The sequence below is a fragment of the Oncorhynchus masou genome, chromosome 9, assembly GCF_036934945.1.
Source record: "Oncorhynchus masou masou isolate Uvic2021 chromosome 9, UVic_Omas_1.1, whole genome shotgun sequence".
NCBI classification, from domain to species: Eukaryota; Metazoa; Chordata; class Actinopteri; order Salmoniformes; family Salmonidae; genus Oncorhynchus; species Oncorhynchus masou.
The window spans coordinates 56209264-56229956 of NC_088220.1; the positions used below are offsets into that span (position 1 = coordinate 56209264).

The 20693-nt window shown below is 41.8% G+C and overlaps 1 protein-coding gene across 1 annotated transcript in view; it reads left to right on the top strand.

The window, feature by feature from the left end:
• Window positions 1-20693, top strand: part of LOC135546283 (delta and Notch-like epidermal growth factor-related receptor) — a 69486-nt gene that overhangs the window by 25996 nt on the left and 22797 nt on the right. Inside the window, exons 2-4 of the mRNA XM_064974588.1 lie at window positions 11386-11688; window positions 12100-12197; window positions 19841-20004. Of these exons, the coding sequence (XP_064830660.1) occupies window positions 11386-11688; window positions 12100-12197; window positions 19841-20004 (565 nt within the window). The remainder of the gene's footprint in view (window positions 1-11385; window positions 11689-12099; window positions 12198-19840; window positions 20005-20693) is intronic.

Sequence of the window (20693 nt, forward strand, 5' to 3'; positions counted from 1 at the left end):
CCACACTGCCCTTACCCACCTGGACAAAAGGAACACCTACGTGAGAATGCTATTCATTGACTACAGCTCAGCGTTCAACACCATAGTGCCCTCAAAGCACATCACCCTGGGACAAAACACCTCCCTCTGCAACTGGATCCAGGACTTCCTGACGGGCCGCACCCGGGTGGTAAGGGTAGGTAACAACACATCAGCCACGCTGATCCTCAACACGGGGGACCCTCAGGGGTGCGTGCTCAGTCCCCTCTTGTACTCCCTGTTCACTCATGACTGCATGGCCAGGCAAGACTCCAACACCATTATCAAGTTTGCCGATGACAACAGTGGTAGGCCTGATCACCGACAACGATGAGACAGCCTGTAGGGAGGAGGTCAGAGACCTGGCCGTGTGGTGCCAGGACAACAACCTCTCCCTCAACGTGACCAAGATAAAGGAGATGATTGTGGACTACAGTTGCACCATCGAGAGCATCCTGACTGGTTGCATCACTGCCTGGTATGGCAACTGCTCAGCCTCTAACCGCAAGGCACTACAGAAGGTAGTGCGTACGACCCAGTATATCACTGGGATCAAGCTTCCTGCCATCCAGGACTTCTATACCAGGTGGTGTCAGAGGAAGGTCCTAAAAATTGTCAAAGACTCCAGCCACCCTAGTCATGGACCGTTCTCTCTGCTAACGCACGGCAAGCAGTGCCGCAGCGCCAAGTCCAGGTCCAAAAGACTTCTTGACAGCTTCCACCCCCAAGCCATAAGACTCCTGAACAGCTAATCAAAGGGCTACCCAGACCCCTCTTTTACGCTGCTGCTACTCTCTGTTTATTATCTATGCATAGTCACTTTAACTCTACCTACATGTACATATTACCTCAATTACTTCGACTATTCAGTGCCCCCCGCACATTGACTCTGATCCGGTAACCGCTGATGTAGCCTCGCTATTGTTATCTTACTGCTGCTCTCTAATTACTTGTAACTTTTATTTCTTATTTTTTACTTATCTATTTTTTACTTAACAATTATTTTTCCTAAAACTGCATTGTTGGTTAAGGGCTTTTCACTGTAAAGTCTACCCCTGTCGTAATCGGCGCATGTGACAAATAACATTTTATTTGATTATCAAATTTGACCAATCCTGACTCCATATATTGTACATTAAAACTTTATTACCGTTATACCCTACACACGTTCACTTTCATTTATCTCTTTATGCCATCTATAATTCAGCACGTTTTACTGAATGAATAAATCACTCAGTAAGAGTGAGCTTGTTCAATTTTGTTTGCCGTGGTAGTTCTGCTTGGAGACAGCTCTGTCGCTTCTACTCCTGAGCAATTCCATTATAAATTGTGTGTGTGTATGTGTGTGAGGGGCTGGAGAATGGCCAGTATCTCATCCCACTTCTTCCACCACCTCAAATTGATGCTGCCAGTTGCTTAATGGAGCACTATCTTATTTCAATAGTATTGATCCTTATTCGCTTCAATGAGCAAGTTGATCATTTCTACTTGTGAAGCAATACATTTTTGCTCCACAATATCTTTAGATCTTTTTTGTTCGTGGCCCATGTGGGAATATATAGTACAGTTGATGTCGGAAGTTAAAATGTCGGAGTCATTAAAACCCGTTTTTCAACCACTCCACAAATTTCTTGTTATTAAGAAACTATAGTTTTGGCAAGTCAGTTAGGACATTTTTTCAAACAATTGTTTACAGACAGATTATTTCATTTATAATTCAGAAGTTTACATACACTAAATTGACTGTGCTTTAAACAGCTTGGAAAATTCCAGAAAATGATGTCATGGCTTCAGAAGCTTCTGATAGGCTAATTGACACCATTTGAGTCGATTGGAGGTGTACCTGTGGATGTATTTCAAGACCTTCCTTCACACTCAGTGCCTCTTTGCTTGACATCATGGGAAAATCAAAAGAAATCAGCCAAGACCGCAGAAAAAATTGAGACCTCCACAAGTTTGGTTTATCCTTGGAAGCAATTTCTAAACGCCTGAAGGTACCACGTTCATCTGTACAAACAATAGTACGCAAGTATAAACACCATGGGACCACGCAGCCGTCATACTGCTCAGGAAGGAGACGCGTTCTGTCTCCTAGAGAAGAACGTACTTTGGTGCGAAAGTGCAAATCAATCCCAGCACAACAGCAAAGGACCCTGTGAAGATACTGGAGGAAACAGGTACAAAGGTATCTATATCCACAGTAAAACGAGTCCTATATCAACATAACCTGAAAGGCCGCTCAGCAAGGAAGAAGCCACTGCTCCAAAACCGCCATAAAAAAGCCAGACTACGGTTTGCAACTGAACATGGGGACAAAAATGTTACTTTTTGGAGAAATGTCCTTTGTTCTGATGAAACAAAAATAGAACTGTTTGGCCATAATGGCCATCATTATGTTTGGAGGAAAAAGGGGGATGCTTGCAAGCCAAAGAACACCATCCCAACCTTGAAGCACGGGCTGCTAGCAACATGTTGTGGGGGTATTTTGCTGCAGGAGGGACTGGTGCACTTCACAAAACAGATGGCATCATGAGGCAGGACAATTATGTGGATATGTGGGAGCAACATCAAGACATCAGTCAGGAAGTTAAAGCTTGGTCGCAAATGGGTCTTCCAAATGGACAATGACCCCAAGCATACTTCCAAAGTTGTGGAAAAATGGCTTAAGGACAACGAAATCAAGGTATTGGAGTGGCCATCACAAAGCCCTGACCTCAATCCTATAGAAAATATGTTGGCAGATCTGAAAAAGCGTGTGTGAGCAAGGAGGCCTACAAACCTGACTCAGTTACATCAGCTCTGTCAGGAGGAATGGGCCAAAATTCACCCAACTTATTGTGGGAAGCTTGTGGAAGGCTACCCGAAATGTTTGACCCAAGTTAAACAATTTAAAGGTAATGTTACCAAATACTCATTGAGTGTATATAAACATCTGACCCACTGAGAATGTGATGAAAGAAATAAAAGCTGAAATAAATCATTCTCTCTCCTATTATTCTGACATTTCACATTCTTAAAATAAAGTGGTGATCCTAACTAAGACAGTGAATTTTTACTAGGATTAAATGTCAGGAATTGTGAAAAACTGAATTTAAATGTATTTCACTAAGTTGTATGTAAACTTCCGACTTCAACTGTAGTTACAGTGCTTGTTGCGTATGTTTGTTGTTATTGTTCTGTGCCTCTGTGAGCTATTAGATGTGATATTTCACACTGTTAACCCTGTCCCTGTATAGGCAGTAGTTGCTTATCAAGAGAAGTAGGCGAGCCAATTGCACCAACAGCTTTACCATTCATACATCCAGAGAAACTGATGCTAGTATGTTGGATGTTTGATATATGATAGTTCCGTAGGCAACAGTTTTTGTGACACGTTTCTATGCTATGTTGATACTGTGTTGTGTGTGTGGTGCCTTTAGTAATGTTAGCCTACATACTGTATCTAGAGGGAGTGTGGTGCGGTGGCTAGGTCTGTGGGCCGTGCTACAGCTGTGTGATCAGATCAGCAGTCTCTCTGAGGGGTTGTGGAGTGGGCTGTTGGGCCACTGTGCTCTTCCTCTGTAGTGCTGTAAGTGTGTTTGATAGAGCCTCATGAGAAAACACTTGAGAGAGTTTAGTGCTAATGAGCTGTGAGTCAGTCATAGGGAGAGCAGGGCTGCTAATGACGCTCTCACACACAATCTCACACACACACACACACAATCTCACACACACACACACACACACACACACACACACACACACACACACACACACACACACACACACACACACACACACACACACACACACACACACACACACACACACACACAAACTTGGGGATTCTACATGAGTATCATCAGCATGCTGTTCACACACACTCTTTCCTTTGCTAATAGGAACAGAGTGACACACACATTTGAACTGTGTGGCTGCCTGGGGTGGCAGATATATGGTGGTTTTAAGATTATGTGGTGGGAAGCAAGATTATTGACTTATGTAAGAACCATCTGTCACACTAAACAAAGGCAAGGGTCGTATTCATTAAGGTCACACTGTGACAAAACTTTTTGCCACGGAAACAAAAAGTGTTTATTTTTGGACAAATTCTCCTTGTTTCAGTCTGTTTTCCATTAGGTGCCTAATGAACAGGGTTGGGTAGGTTACTTTGTAAATGTAATCTGTTACTGTTGCTAGTTACCTGTCCAAAATTGTAATCAGTAACGTAACTTTTGGACAACCCAAACTCGGTAACGTAATCTGATAACACTATTTTTAGATTACTTTTCCCTTAAAATTCTTTGGATCCGTGTCCCGTCCACGGGACGTTTGAGCTAACGTAGGCTAATGTGATTAGCATGAGGTTGTAAGTAACAAGAAAATTTACACAGACATATGTGATATTGGCAGAAAGCTTAAATTATTGTTAATCTAACTGCATTGTCCAATTTACAGTAGCTATTACAGTGAAACAATACCATGCTATTGTTTGAGGAGAGTGCACAATTTTGAATATGAAAAGTTATTAATAAACAAATTAGGCACATTTGGGCAGTCTTGATACAACATTTTGAACAGAAATACAATGGTTCATTGGATCAGTTAAATTTTTTGCACATACACTGCTTCCATCTAGTTGCCAAAATCTAACTTGCACCTGGGCTGGAATAGTACATTATGGCCTTTCTCATACATTTTGAAGATGATGGTACAAACAAAAATACAAAAGAACGCTTGTTAATTTCATTGTATTATCTTTTACCAGATCTATTGTGTTATATTCTCCTACATTCCTTTCACATTTACACAAACGTCAAAGTGTTTCCTTTCAAATGACACCAAGAAAATGCATATCCTTGCTTCAGGGCCTGAGCTACAGGCAGTTAGATTTGGGTATGTCATTTTAGGCTAAATGTTTAAAAGGGGCGGATCCTTAAGATAATTATTAAGAGGCATTAGAGGAAGACAAAAATGTAGGTTACCAATTGAATGATATCTAATGCAGGACAAATCAATGTTAAAGTTTACATAGCTGGCCATATGTGAAAGTTACATTTTACTTTATGGGTTGGTTATGTAGGCTTCTTCTAACCCATCGCTTTCTACTACAGTACATATAATTATACGATTAAATTATATCCTTACATAAAAATCTAAGTCTATCAGAATTCCAGTCATTCCAATAAATGTTATACCCCTTGAGCTTCAAGAATAGGACTTGGAAATATGGACGTATAGATTAGCCAAATTGTTTAACCTGAGCATGAAATTAAGGACCTATTAGCCAGCCCTATGATTTTGTTCTTAATGGAGGACTGATTGGGCTCATTGATTCGAGTTGAAAAATAAATGCTGTGCTCATGGAATGGCATGCTTTGATCAATATTCCAGTTTTTTTCAATTGCTAACATGCATTGTCAAAACTCTTCACACAGTCAGCGAAACAGAAGTGTCTGTGGACCAAACTGTGAATCATTTTTCATTGCTTTCACACAAAATGTATTCAATGACCACATTTTCTGAAATCCATGAACTCTTGTCCCATTCATACTCCGCCACCTGCAAAACTATATATTTGCAGCACGTTTTCAAATGCAACATACTGTTTCCAAAACGGTTAAAAACACATTCAAAACAGAATGATGGCAAATGTTGTGCATTTCTGGAGTAACCAGATTGAAACATAGAAAATCTCTGCAGAATATGTAATCATTCCAATTTCATCTGAAAGCCTACCCAAGTGTCCTGTTTTTAGTCTCGTTACCAAACAGACAAAAGAGGACGACTTCGGCATGATTTAGTTTGGAAACATGAACCAAGGAAGACAGGTTGGTGTGGAAAGAAGAGTGGCAGGGAGAGGGAGAACGCATGGAGGACAAAGGAGAGGAAGACCAAGAGCGGTGGTCTCTGACGAGATTAGGGCCACAATTATTGACCCTGTTGTAAACCATGGTCTCTCTTTGAGAGAGGCCGGTTTAAGGGTGCAACCAAATCTGCAGCGTTCAACAGTTGAATCAATAGTACAAATTGTCCGGCAAAACAACAGGTGAGATGTGCATCCTTCAATGATAATTTAACTACATATTAGAGTACAATACAGCATGTTCACATTTTTACATGTATTGACATTTTGAAATATATTGACTGTTTTGTGTATTTCAGTAGGATCCAAAGGTTGCCTCCCACTGGAGGGAGACGCAGAATATTATCAGATGCGCATGAAATTGCCATTGTTGACATGGTAATTGGCAACAATGCAATAAAACTGTGGGAAATTTGGGACAGAGTGCGGGCAGACATTATCACTTTTGGGAATGTGAATACGGTCAGCACAACAGACAGTTACCAGAGTCCTAGAGAAACATGAAACAAGGAGGAAGCAGTTGTACACTGCACCCTTTGAGAGAAACGGTGAACGTGTGAAAGAACTCCGGTATCAATATGTCTGTTCAATAACCAAACAGGGTTCATACACAGCTATGCATAATGTAAAGTACTGTAAAACTGTGGATTTACTGTATTTTAGGGAGTAATAGATATGTAAGCCAGGCAAACTGCACGTACATTCATCTTTGAGGATGAAGCTGGATTCAACCTGGCAAAAACACGCCGCAGGGGAAGAAATACAGACAGAGAGCAACTGTGGATGTCCCTGGCCAGAGAGGAGCTAACATCACAATGTGTGCAGCACTGTTCAGTGAATGAAATGCAGGAGAGAGAGAACAAGAACCCTCAATGTACTATACAGTAATGATGATTATACTCTACATGTTGATGAGAACTAGAACCCTCACAGTACTGTACTGTATGAGTGATTATACTATACATGTCGATGAGAACTAGAACCCTCAGAGTACTGTATAGTAATGGTTATTATGCTATACATGTTGATGAGAACTAGAACCCTCACAGTACTGTACTGTATGAGTGATTATACTATACATGTTGATGAGAACTAGAACCCTCACAGTACTGTACAGTAATGATGATTATACATGTTGATGAGAACTAGAACCCTCACAGTACTGTACTGTATGAGTGATTATACTATACATGTCGATGAGAACTAGAACCCTCAGAGTACTGTACAGTAATGGTTATTATGCTCTACATGTTGATGAGAACTAGAACCCTCACAGTACTGTACTGTATGAGTGATTATACTATACATGTTGATGAGAACTAGAACCCTCACAGTACTGTACAGTAATGATGATTATACATGTTGATGAGAACTAGAACCCTCACAATACTGTACTGTATGAGTGATTATACTATACATGATTATGAGAACTAGAACCCTCACAGTACTGTACAGTAATGATGATTATACTCTACATGTTGATGAGAACTAGAACCCTCACAGTACTGTACAGTATGAGTGATTATACTATACATGTTGATGAGAACTAGAACCCTCACAGTACTATACAGTAATGATGATTATACTCTACATGTTGATGAGAACTAGAACCCTCACAGTACTGTACAGTAATGATGATTATACTCTACATGTTGATGAGAACTAGAACCCTCACAGTACTGTACAGCAATGATGATTATACTCTACATGTTGATGAGAACTAGAACCCTCACAGTACTGTACAGTATGAGTGATTATACTATACATGTTGATGAGAACTAGAACCCTCACAGTACTGTACCCTAATGGTGATTATACTCTACATGTTGATGAGAACTAGAACCCTCACAGTACTGTACAGTATGAGTGATTATACTATACATGTTGATGAGAACTAGAACCCTCACAGTACTATACAGTAATGATGATTATACTCTACATGTTGATGAGAACTAGAACCCTCACAGTACTGTACAGTAATGATGATTATACTCTACATGTTGATGAGAACTAGAACCCTCACAGTACTGTACAGTAATGATGATTATACTATACATGTTGATGAGAACTAGAACCCTCACAGTACTGTACAGTAATGATGATTATACTCTACATGTTGATGAGAACTAGAACCCTCACAGTACTGTACAGTAATGATGATTATACTCTACATGTTGATGAGAACTAGAACCCTCACAGTACTGTACAGCAATGATGATTATACTCTACATGTTGATGAGAACTAGAACCCTCACAGTACTGTACAGTAATGATGATTATACTCTACATGTTGATGAGAACTAGAACCCTCACAGTACTGTACAACAATGATGATTATACTCTACATGTTGATGAGAACTAGAACCCTCACAGTACTGTACAGTAATGATGATTATACTCTACATGTTGATGAGAACTAGAACCCTCACAGTACTGTACAGTAATGATGATTATACTCTACATGTTGATGAGAACTAGAACCCTCACAGTACTGTACAGTAATGATGATTATACTATACATGTTGATGAGAACTAGAACCCTCACAGTACTGTACAGTAATGATGATTATACTCTACATGTTGATGAGAACTAGAACCCTGTACAGATTATACTCTACATGTTGATGAGAACTAGAACCCTCACAGTACTGTACAGTAATGATGATTATACATGTTGATGAGAACTAGAACCCTCACAGTACTGTACAGTAATGATGATTATACATGTTGATGAGAACTAGAACCCTCACAGTACTGTACAGTAATGATGATTATACATGTTGATGAGAACTAGAACCCTCACAGTACTGTACAGTAATGATGATTATACTCTACATGTTGATGAGAACTAGAACCCTCACAGTACTGTACAGTAATGATGATTATACTCTACATGTTGATGAGAACTAGAACCCTCACAGTACTGTACAGTAATGATGATTATACATGTTTTTATGTAATTATTATTCCATTCCTGGAGTTTCTGGAATTCGTTTGGTTTCTACTTTCTATTTTTCACAATTAAATTACTATATGCGAAGATATAGAAAAAAGAAAGGCTATTGAAGCACATTTCTGATTCATTCTTGTGACATATACTTTAGTACAGTCAAAGTCAAAAGGTGTTATTCTTATTCTATAATGAAATACTGATTTATGTGAAATCATTCAAACTTCAAGGAGAAGTTGCTCATTTATGTAATGCTCCCTGTTAGTGTTTTTTAGATCAGTGTGTTATGAGTGACAATGTATGCTTTCTGAGTGATAATTGTTAACAGTGTTCTGGTCGAACAAGCTTATTTTGAGACATGAAGTGTTTTGGAGGTTTGACTGAGTTTAGGAGGTGAGATGAACTGTTTGGCCAAGATGCATGTTGGTAATGCAGACCGTGTGAAGAGTTTTGAAGAAGTGGCTTCAGTATTGACCGATGCTTGCAATTGAAGAAAACTGATAAAGTGATATCCGTATCGCCGTAGACTACACCACTGCTGTCATCCTTACCTCCCAAGCTTTTATTCCAGTTGGATCCTCTTTGGATACAGGACAGCAGGTACTTTTGGAAGACATTGCTTGGACTGTAGCCTTTTCCCGCCATCCATCAAACACGTTTGGTGTTTCGTCATAGTGGTCTCTGATTTGTGGTCAGACTCGTTCTGGTGGAACAAATTCAAAACGTGCGCCTTTCTTCAATTCTGATTCGAATGTCGTTGAGAAAACAGAAGTGTCAAGGATTTTTTTTCTCTCTCGCAAACATCTTTCTGAATGTAAAAGTCATCTATCTTTTCAAAAAGTATCTTAATCTGATTACAATATGTTTGCTGGTTACGTAACAGATTACAGTTATCGTTATGGTTTATTTTTATGTCATCTGTTACTCCACCACCCCTGCTAATGAATATGACCAACGTGTCCTGGACTGGAGTCAACATGGTTTAGCTTCAGCTTCTCTCACCTTCAAATGCTTTTGTCAGAACTTTTTTTTTAATCTCTTCAGACCTTTTTTATTCTCTCTCCAAATATGGCGAATTATTAATGGAATAAATAAAGCAGCATGAAAGAGAGACTGTCCTGGTCCAGTCAAGTCATGTGTGTGCATGAGGAACCTGGAGCCTCCGGTGATTCAGTATTTGTTTGTAACTGCATTAATGTGTCTTTTGTTGTGGCCTTTACATACAACAAACAAAGCTAGAATGTGAGAAGTGGACATATTGGCAACAGGCTTTAGCAAGTAGAGATGGTGAAAAGCAAAGAAGACAGGATGACCCAACAATATACACGTCAGCTACTACAGCCACTGAAATGACTAATTGCAGTTAGTTTTAGAGTGGGTGGCAAGGAATACGTTTGCCCTAAATATTTCTAAAACTAAAAGCATTGTATTTGGGACAAAACACTCACTAAATCCTAAACCTCAACTAAATATTGTAATAAATCATGTGGAAATTGAGCAAGTTGAGGTGACTAAACTGCTTGGAGTAACCCTGGATTGTAAACATGGTTAAAACACATTGATACATTAGTAGCTAAGATGGGGAGAAGTCTGTCCATAATAAAGCGATGTTCTGCCTTTTTAACAGCACTATCAACAAGACAGGTTCCACAGGCACTAGTTTTGTCACACCTTGACTACTGTTCAGTCGTGTGGTCAGGTGCCACAAAGGACTTAGGAAAATTGCAATTGGCTCAGAACAGGGCAGCACGGCTGGCCCTTGGATGCACACAGAGAGCTAATATTAATAATATGCATGTCAATCTCTCCTGGCTCAAAGTGGAGGAGACTTCATCATTACTTGTATTTCTGAGAGGTATTGACATGTTGAATGCACCGATCAGTCGAAACTACTGGCACACAGCTCGGACACCCATTCATACCCCACAAGAGGTCTCTTCACAGTCCCCAAGTCCAGAACAGACTATGGGAGGCATCAAGTAACTGATGCAAGCAGTCAAATTTGATTTAAGAAACAGCAGGGACTGTGAAACAACACAACAATGGAAGAGTAGCTGCTACCTTGGCAACAGCTAATGGGGACCCATAATAAATACAAATAGAAGAAAGTGAGATTTGAGAGTTTAGGCTGATAGTTCCGCCCCTTGTGAACTATCCAAAGTTTAGACTGAGCCCCCTTACATTGTATAAATATAGACCTGCCGTATAACATTGCACTTTCTGCTACTGTTGGTTTTGCAGCCTAAGCAGGAAAAGTTGTAATAAACATCCAGGTGTGAATAATGGACAAAGGGAGAATCCTCTGAGCCAATGGTGATGGCCGTTACAGAATACTGAGGATACAGGCTGTGTCTCAAATGACACCCTATTCCCCATGTAGTGTACTACTTTTTTTAAAACCAGAAGTAGTGGTTGTAAAGGGTGTAGTTAGTGGACAGTAAAGAGCAAAATGAGTGCACTATGGAGGAAAAGTTGTCATTTGTGATGCATCCATAATATACAGAGGTTTATGTACAACGAATATTGAGTCTGAAATGTTCAGTCATTTTCCCTCTCCTCTTTGTGTTGTCAGTTTTTCACAGACCCCTGTGCCAGCAGCCCCTGTTTCCATGGCAACTGTAGCCGCAGTGGTGAGGGCGAGGCTTACACCTGCGAGTGCAGCGAGGGGTACAAGGGGGAGAAGTGTGAGCAAGCCACCTTGGACCTGCTGCCTGTCTCCAATTGGGACCCTGCCACACCCGCCATGCCCACAACCGCCCCTCAGCCCTCCCAGCCAACCATGGTGTCCACTACAACGCAGGCCCCTCCCACGCTGCAGCCGTGGCAGCCTAAGGCTGGACAGAGACTCTTGGTGGTGCAGTGGGAGAAAGAACAGGTCAGAGATGAATGCTACATGTACTCTATTAGTCACAACAGACCAGCTGATCAGCTAGCTAGGTTCAGAGTTCACAGAACTTCTTTATTTGTCCTATAAAAGAATGACATTTAGCCTCTTGCTGCCTCGTGTGTGTATTTTCATGTGTTTGTATGTATGTATGTATGTGTGTGTGTGTGTGTGTTTCTGTGATTGTGTATGTGTGTCTCTGTGTGTCCGTGCATGTGTGTGTGTTTCTGTGAGTGTGTATGTGTGTCTCTGTGTGTCCGTGCATGTGTGTGTGTTTCCGTGATTGTGTATGTGTGTCTCTGTGTGTCCGTGCATGTGTGTGTTTTTGTGAGTGTGTGTGTGTGTGTGTGTGTGTGTGTGTGTGTGTGTGTGTGTGTGTGTGTGTGTGTGTTCCTGTTGCAGGTGACAGAGGGACTGCATTGTGTGAGTCCTGAGCTGTGTGAGCTGACCTCTGGAACTCTGACTCTCTCTCTAGAGGTGCCTGAGGAGACTGCCATCAAGTAAGAGTACTGGTACCTTCCTGTGTGTGAGTGCGTGTCTCTGTGTGTGTATACTGTATATGGTTGTGTGTGTGTGTGTTTACATAGTGCTCTCCTTCTCTCTCGTGTGTGCTCCAAATCTCCCTTTCCCTCTCTTCCTCCCACCCTGTTTATCCTAACCTCTTCCTCTCTCCCATGCTTATCCTAACCTCTTCCTCTCTCCCCTGCTTATCCTAACCTCTTCATCTCTCCCCTGCTTATCCTAACCTCTTCATCTCTCCCCTGCTTATCCTAACCTCTTCCACTCTCCCCTGCTTATCCTAACCTCTTCATCTCTCCCCTGTTTATCCTAACCTCTTCATCTCTTCCCTGTTTATCCTAACCTCTTCATCTCTCCTGTTTATCCTAACCTCTTCATCTCTCCCCTGTTTATCCTAACCTCTCCCTCTCTCTCCTGTTTATCCTAACCTCTCCCTCTCTCTCCTCCCTCTCTCTCCTGTTTATCCTAATCTCCCTCTCTCTCCTGTTTATCCTAACCTCTTCATCTCTCCCCTGTTTATCCTAACCTCTTCATCTCTCCTGTTTATCCTAACCTCTTCATCTCTCCCCTGCTTATCCTAACCTCTTCCTCTCTCCCCTGCTTATCCTAACCTCTTCATCTCTCCCCTGCTTATCCTAACCTCTTCCTCTCTCCCCTGCTTATCCTAACCTCTTCATCTCTCCCCCTTATCCTAACCTCTTATCTTATCCTAACCTCTTCCTCTCTCCCCTGCTTATCCTAACCTCTTCATCTCTCCTGCTTATCCTAACCTCTTCATCTCTCTGTTTATCCTCTCTCCTCCTGTTTATCCTAACCTCTTCATCTCTCCCTGTTTATTCCTCTCTCCCCTGTTTATCCTAACCTCTTCATCTCTCCCCTGTTTATCCTAACCTGTTTATCCTAACCTCTCCCTCTCTCTCCTGTTTATCCTAACCTCTTCATCTCTCCCCTGTTTATCCTAACCTCTTCCTCTCTCCCCTGTTTATCATAACCTCTTCATCTCTCCTGTTTATCCTAACCTCTCCCTCCCTCTCCTGTTTATCCTAACCTCTTCATCTCTCCCCTGTTTATCCTAACCTCTTCCTCTCTCCCCTGTTTATCATAACCTCTTCATCTCTCCTGTTTATCCTAACCTCTCCCTCCCTCTCCTGTTTATCCTAACCTCTTCATCTCTCCTGTTTATCCTAACCTCTCCCCCTCTCCTGTTTATCCTAACCTCTTCTCTCTCTCCTGTTTATCCTAACCTCTCCCTCTCTCTCCTGTTTATCCTAACCTCTCCCTCTCTCCCTGTTTATCCTAACCTCTTCCTCTCTCCCCTGTTTATCTAACCTCTTCTCTCTCCTGTTTATCCTAACCTCCCTCCCTCTCCTCTCTCTCCTGTTTATCCTAACCTCTCCCTCCCTCTCCTGTTTATCCTAACCTCTTCATCTCTCCCCTGTTTATCCTAACCTCTCCCTCCCTTCCCTGTTTATCCTAACCTCTTCATCTCTCCTGTTTATCCTAACCTCTCCCTCCCTCTCCTGTTTATCCTAACCTCTCCCTCTCTCCCCTGTTTATCCTAACCTCTCCCTCTCTCCCCTGTTTATCCTAACCTCTCCCTCCTCTCCCCTGTTTATCCTAACCTCTTCTCTCCCTCCTGTTTATCCTAACCTCTCCCTCTCTCTCCCTAACCTGTTTATCCCTCTCCCTCCCTCTCCTGTTTATCCTAATCTCTCTCCCCTGTTTATCCTAACCCTCTCTCTCCTGTTTATCCTAACCTCTCCCTCTCTCTCCTGTTTATCCTAACCTCTCCCTCTCTCCCCTGTTTATCCTAACCTCTCCCTCTCTCTCCTGTTTATCCTAACCTCTCCCTCTCTCTCCTGTTTATCCTAACCTCTCCCTCTCTCCCCTGTTTATCCTAACCTCTCCCTCTCTCTCCTGTTTATCCTAACCTCTCCCTCTCTCTCCTGTTTATCCTAACTCTCTCCCTCTCTCTCCTGTTTATCCTAACATCTCCCTCTCTCCTCCTGTTTATCCTAACCTGTTTATCCTCCCTCCCTCTCTCTCCTGTTTATCCTAACATCTCCTCTCTCTCTCCTGTTTATCCTAACATCTCCCTCTCTCTCCTGTTTATCCTAACCTCTCCCTCTCTCTCCTGTTTATCCTAACATCTCCCTCTCTCTCCTGTTTATCCTAACCTCTCCCTCTCTCTCCTGTTTATCCTAACCTCTCCCTCCCTCTCCTGTTTATCCTAACCTCTCCCTCTCTCTCCTGTTTATCCTAACCTCTCCCTCTCTCTCCTGTTTATCCTAACCTCTCCCTCTCTCTCCTGTTTATCCTAACCTCTCCCTCTCTCTCCTGTTTATCCTAACATCTCCCTCTCTCTCCTGTTTATCCTAACATCTCCCTCTCTCTCCTGTTTATCCTAACCTCTCCCTCTCTCTCCTGTTTATCCTAACCTCTCCCTCCCTCCCCTGTTTATCCTAACCTCTCCCTACCTCTCCTGTTTATCCTAACCTCTCCCTCTCTCTCCTGTTTATCCTAACCTCTCCCTCTCTCTCCTGTTTATCCTAACCTCTCCCTCTCTCTCCTGTTTATCCTAACCTCTCCCTCCCTCTCCTGTTTATCCTAACCTCTCCCTCTCTCTCCTGTTTATCCTAACCTCTCCCTCTCTCCCAAGTGAACTGTAGTTCTGCATAAAACCATACTGGAGACTGCACTACATCTGTCTTCCCTTGAGGTCATTGTCTTATGATTATCGTGCTGTGTCATTTACATGGAACTTGCAGTCTTTCATTATTTAGTCAGAAACCCGATGGTAGAAAATTACCTCCATTGTGTTGCCCAAGTATAGTGCCTGACTGCAATGTGTTCTGATTTAAGCAAGCATCCTAAATATCCTTTATTGGTCATGCAAAGTGGTAGGTGTCCATTGATAGTGTGTCTTCATGAATGATGGGGGAGTGGAGACATAAGAGGTCTTTATCAGCACAACAGTGTCTGCTCTTGGTTGCATGCAAATATAGTTTTTGTGTTGTGTTGGTGTGCTGTCTAATTACTGATGGCGCCTGCGCTTGTGCAAGCTCACATGCAGACACACTCACACAGACATAAACTGAAAGTGACATCAATTTAGGAATGCTAATGAGAACGAGGCTGAATGGAAGATGGCTACAGAGAGAGAGAGAGAGAGAGAGATGAGATTGCTTCTTTACTTACTTCAAATTGTAGTCGTACATACACAGCTTACAGCATGTATATAAGGTACAGTGAAATGCTTGCTTGCTCTAGCTCCTTCAACAATGCAGCACAATAATCACTATCAATAATAAAAAAGTATAATAAAAAATAACAAGTTGTCAGGTCTTTGCAGGGAGTCAGCTTGGGTTAGCTGTTCAGCAGGCTGATGGCCTGGTGGTAGAAGCTGTCTCGGAGCCTGTTGGTTCGAGAACCGATGCTTCGATACTGCTTGCCAGATTGTAACAGAGTGAACAGTCCATGGCTCGGATAACTAAGAGTCCTTGGTGATCTTCCAGGCCTTACTCTGATACTGCCTGGTGTAAATGTCCTGGATGTCAGAGAGCTCGCCCCCCAGTGATGTATTGAGCCGTCCGCACCACCCTTGCGGTTGAAGGCGGTGCAGTTGCAATACCAGGCGGTGATACAGCCGGTCAAAATTCTCTCGATGGTGCAGCTGTAGAACTTCTTGAGGATCTGAGGGCCCATGTGAAATTTCTTCAGCCACCTGAGGTTGAAGAGGCACTGTTGCGCCTTTTCCAGCCCGGTGTCGGTGTGATTGGTCCATTTCAGGTCCTCTGTGATGTGCGCACCGAGGAACTGGAAATGGTGACCCTCTCAGCTGCAGCCCCATCCATTTAAAAAAAAAACAAATTACATGTGATTTTTGAAGTTTGTTTTTTCATCAATGAGGACCCCCAAGAATTTAATGGGTTGAACGCGGGATAATCGATTTCCTAATAGAAAATGTAGAATCACGAGCATGTAAAAACTTTTTAATAATTCAAATTGGGCTGTCAAATGATTTAACTAATGAATTGAGTTAATGGCATTAGTTAATCACGATTTGTTCATGTGTGGCCCTAAATAAATATTTATCCATTTAAAAAGCAGTGCAGAGTTACAGGCATATTATGCTTTGATTGTAAGGGATGGAAACACAAAATGATCTACATCAGAATGTTTAAATAGCATTTTCACCATAAACAACACAAAAGTCACTGTAACATACAGCTATTAATGCTCCCAATGTTTAAGTAGGCCTACTCCCTGTTATCAATGTTTAAGTAGGCCTACTCCCTCTTATCAATGTTTAAGTAGGCCTACTCCCTGTTATCAATGTTTAAGTAGGCCTACTCCCTGTTATCAATGTTTAAGTAGGCCTACTCCCTGTTATCAATGTTTAAGTAGGCCCTGTTATCAATGTTTAAGTAGGCCTACTCCCTGTTATCAATGTTTAAGTAGGCCTACTCCCTCTTATCAATGTTTAAGTAGGCCTACTCCCTGTTATCAATGTTTAAGTAGGCCTACTCCCTGTTATCAATGTTTAAGTAGGCCTACTCCCTGTTATCAATGTTTAAGTAGGCCTACTCCCTCTTATCAATGTTTAAGTAGGCCTACTCCCTCTTATCAATGTTTAAGTAGGCCTACTCCCTCTTATCAATGTTTAAGACCTACTCCCTCTTATCAATGTTTAGGCCTACTCCCTCTTATCAATGTTTAAGTAGGCCTACTCCCTGTTATCAATGTTTAAGTAGGCCTACTCCCTCTTATCAATGTTTAAGTAGGCCTACTCCCTCTTATCAATGTTTAAGTAGGCATATTTCCTCTTATCAATGTTTAAGTAGACCTACTCCCTCTTATCAATGTTTAAGTAGGCCTACTCCCTCTTATCAATGTTTAAGTAGGCCTACTCCCTGTTATCAATGTTTAAGTAGGCCTACTCCCTCTTATCAATGTTTAAGTAGGCATATTTCCTCTTATCAATGTTTAAGTAGGCCTACTCCCTCTTATCAATGTTTAAGTATGCCTATTTCCTCTTATCAGTGTTCTTGAAGTTTACACTTGCGCACAGCACACACACGCGCTATTTTAAAATGGCCCACGACATGCACACGAATCCGCAGCAGAAAGAAAAAATATAACTCTGGTAATATCGGGCATAACTTTTACATGATTCTGGCTAGAGGCACACAGTCTTCAAGCATTGACTGTAGCTGTGTTCCATGTTGTGTTCTGTGCTTAAAAGAGTCTGGTACTAAAACACGTGTTCTTGAACGTTTCCATGCGGTGAAGAAATGGAGACATGATTTACGGTGTAAACGATAAACAGGTTGCGCATAACTTTGACAGCCCTAATTTTAAGACACCTTATTTGCTTTAAACCAGTCATCTAAATTTGTTTTATTACGAATTAATTTTAACGATCAATTTCTGACCATCTTTATCAGACAGAAAGATGTTGGTGTCATCAGCAAACAACATAAAGTGTACAATCAATCAAAATTGACATTAACATACATTTAAAACGCTATGGACCAAGGATCAAACCTTGATGAACTCCACAGGGCATGTTCTTGAACTCCGATACTGCGCCACGAAACAAACTGTTTCCTATAAACCAAGTAGCTCCTAAGCCAGTTCGAGGTCTCTATTTCGAAGCCCATGAGATTGTAATTTATGCAACAACAAGAAAATTGTCAGCAGTATCGAAGGCTTTCGAAAGGTCAATGCTTTCTTATTTACTTATGTGTGTGTGTTTTATTTATCTGTGAGTGACTCAGCCAGTGGGAGGAGTCTGGGAGTGTAGCTGGTCTTGTGTTGAGTTAGAGTGCATCTGCTTTGCTGACACTCTCTGTCTGTGCAGAGAGACTCTCTCTTCAAGTAATTGGCCCAAAGTCAGATGAGTAATGGCCCTTGACCACATCAGTCATAACTCTACTCCCTGGCCTCCGGGGCTGTACAGTCACCACAGTGAGCAGTATAGTACCCTCCACTGAGACAGACAGGAACAGGCATTACTCATGTCCACCATCCCATCCTACTAGCACAGGGTTTTGTGTTTTATAAAAACGTATACAGTCTCTTCAGAAGGTATTCATACCCCTTGACTTATTTCCCATTTTGTTGTGTTCTCACGCATCTACACACAATATTCCATAATGACAAAGTGAAAGCAGATTTATTGAAATTGAAATAAAGAAATATCTACTTTACATAAGTATTCACACCCCTAAGTCGATACTTCACACCCCTGAGTTAATACTTTGCTGGCGATAACAGCTTTGAGTAATTTTTGGTTATGTTTGTATCAGCTTTGCACATCTGGATTTGTGGATTTTCTCCCATTCTTCCTTGCAGATTTTCTCAAGCTCTGTTAAGTTAGATGGGGAGTAGCGGTGAACAGCATTTTTCACAGATTTCTAGGCTTTGACTCAAGGACTTTCACATTCTTGATCTAAAGCCATTCCAGCATTGCTTTGGCTGTATGCTTGGGGTCAAATCTTCGCCCCCAGTCCAAGGTTGTTTGCACTCTGAAGCAGGTTTTCATCAATGATCTGCTTGTATTTGGCTCCATTAATTGTTCTCTCTATCCTTACCAGTCTCCCAGCCTCTGCCACTGAAAAGCAACCCCATAGCATGATGCTGCCACCACCATGTTTCACGGTAGGAATGGTGTTGGGTGCTGAGCTGTGCCTGGTTTTCTCCAGACATACCGCTTTGCATTCAGGCCAAAGAGTTAAATTTTTCTCACGTCAGACCACAGAATAATTTGCCTAATGATCACAGAGTTGTTCACATGTGTTTTTGCAAACTCCACGTGTATTATGTGGCTTCTGTCTGGCCACTCTCCCATAAAGCCCAGATTGTTGAAGTGCTGTAGAGACTGTTGTCCTTCTAGCAGGTTCTCCCATCACAGCCAAGGAACTCTGTAGATCTGTCATTGGGTCCTTCTTGCACGGTTGCTCAGTTTGGATGGACAGCCAGCTCGAGGCAGAGTCTGGGTAGTTTCACATTTGTTCAATTTCCCAATGATGGAGACCACGGTGCTCTTGGAAACTTTCAACACTCTTGAAATTGTTTCCCAGATATATGCCTCATCACAATTCTATCTCGGAGATCTACGGACAGTTCATTGGACTTCATGTTATAGTTTCTGCTCTGACATGCACTGTCAACTGTGGACCCTACTATAGGCGTGTATGTTTCGTTCTAAATCATGTCCAAACAATTGAATTGGCCACAGGTGGACTCCATGTCAAGGATGAACAAAGAAATTGGATGCACCTAAGTTCAATTTGGAGTGTCATAACAAAGGTGTGTGAATACTTATTTAAGTTAGATATTTCTGTATATCATTTTCTTTAAATCAATTTGCTCAAATGTAAAAAAAAAAAGAAGTTTTCTCTTTGTCATGATGGGGTGTGTAGATGAGTGTGAATTTTTGTAATTGTATTATGTTTAAATATTATGGCTGTAACAACAAGATGTGGAATAAATCAAGGGGTATGAATACTTTCTGAATGCACTGTAGCAGGCTGGTAACAAAATTGCTTGGCTCAGACTCTCTTTCTCTCTTACACTCTCTACCCCCCCCCCTCTCCCCTCTCTCTCCCTCTCTCTTCAGGATTGTGGTGAATGTGAGTGGTGCTCCCGTCCTGTGGCGTGTTGACAAGGATGGCTTCCAGCATTCCTCCTTGGTGGAGGGGACCATCATGTGGTTCCAGCAGGTCTCAGATGGACTGGTGGTCCCTGACCACTCCCTCCCCCTGGGACACAACTACTTCCTCAGTAAGTAGGAAGCAATTCCACAACTACAATAATACTGCTTCAAAAAAAAATATATGGATTCGGGAGGTGGGGGGGGGGGTGGGAAACATGGATTCCGGGTGGGGAGGGAGGATGCGGGCAGGTAGATGTGGAGGAGGGGTGGTTTGGGTTATCTTTGTATGCATTTCCTTGATAGTGTTTGTACCCCCCCCAAATATATATATATATACTTAACTGAATTAAAAGTTGGTCACAAACAAAAAAAATAGTATGGAGGAAGGAACTTTCTCCTGTTATTCTCTCCTCCTGTCCATCTTGTGAGAAACCTAGACACATGTAGCAAGCACTTGTTTACCTACCACTGGTGCGTATGTTTTATGGTAAGAGGTTACAGTCTCCTAAGAAATGAATCCAGTAGCACATCTGATGGTGTAGTGCATAAGACACAATTACTTCCTCAGTAAGGCCCCTCCTCCATCTCAATTTACTTACTTATGTAATCCTATTGGTTCCCATGTGGAACAGAAGGCTTTCTGCCACTTCAATACAACTGTTAAAAACCATATGGAGGAATACAGGTTACTCTATTCTGTCTGTCCATTTGGTGGTAAACATATATTCATATGTGTTATGGCACTATCACTTCCATATTTCCAAACCTGTCATTGGTGCATATAATACATATTTATACGTAGAACATCCATGTAGTT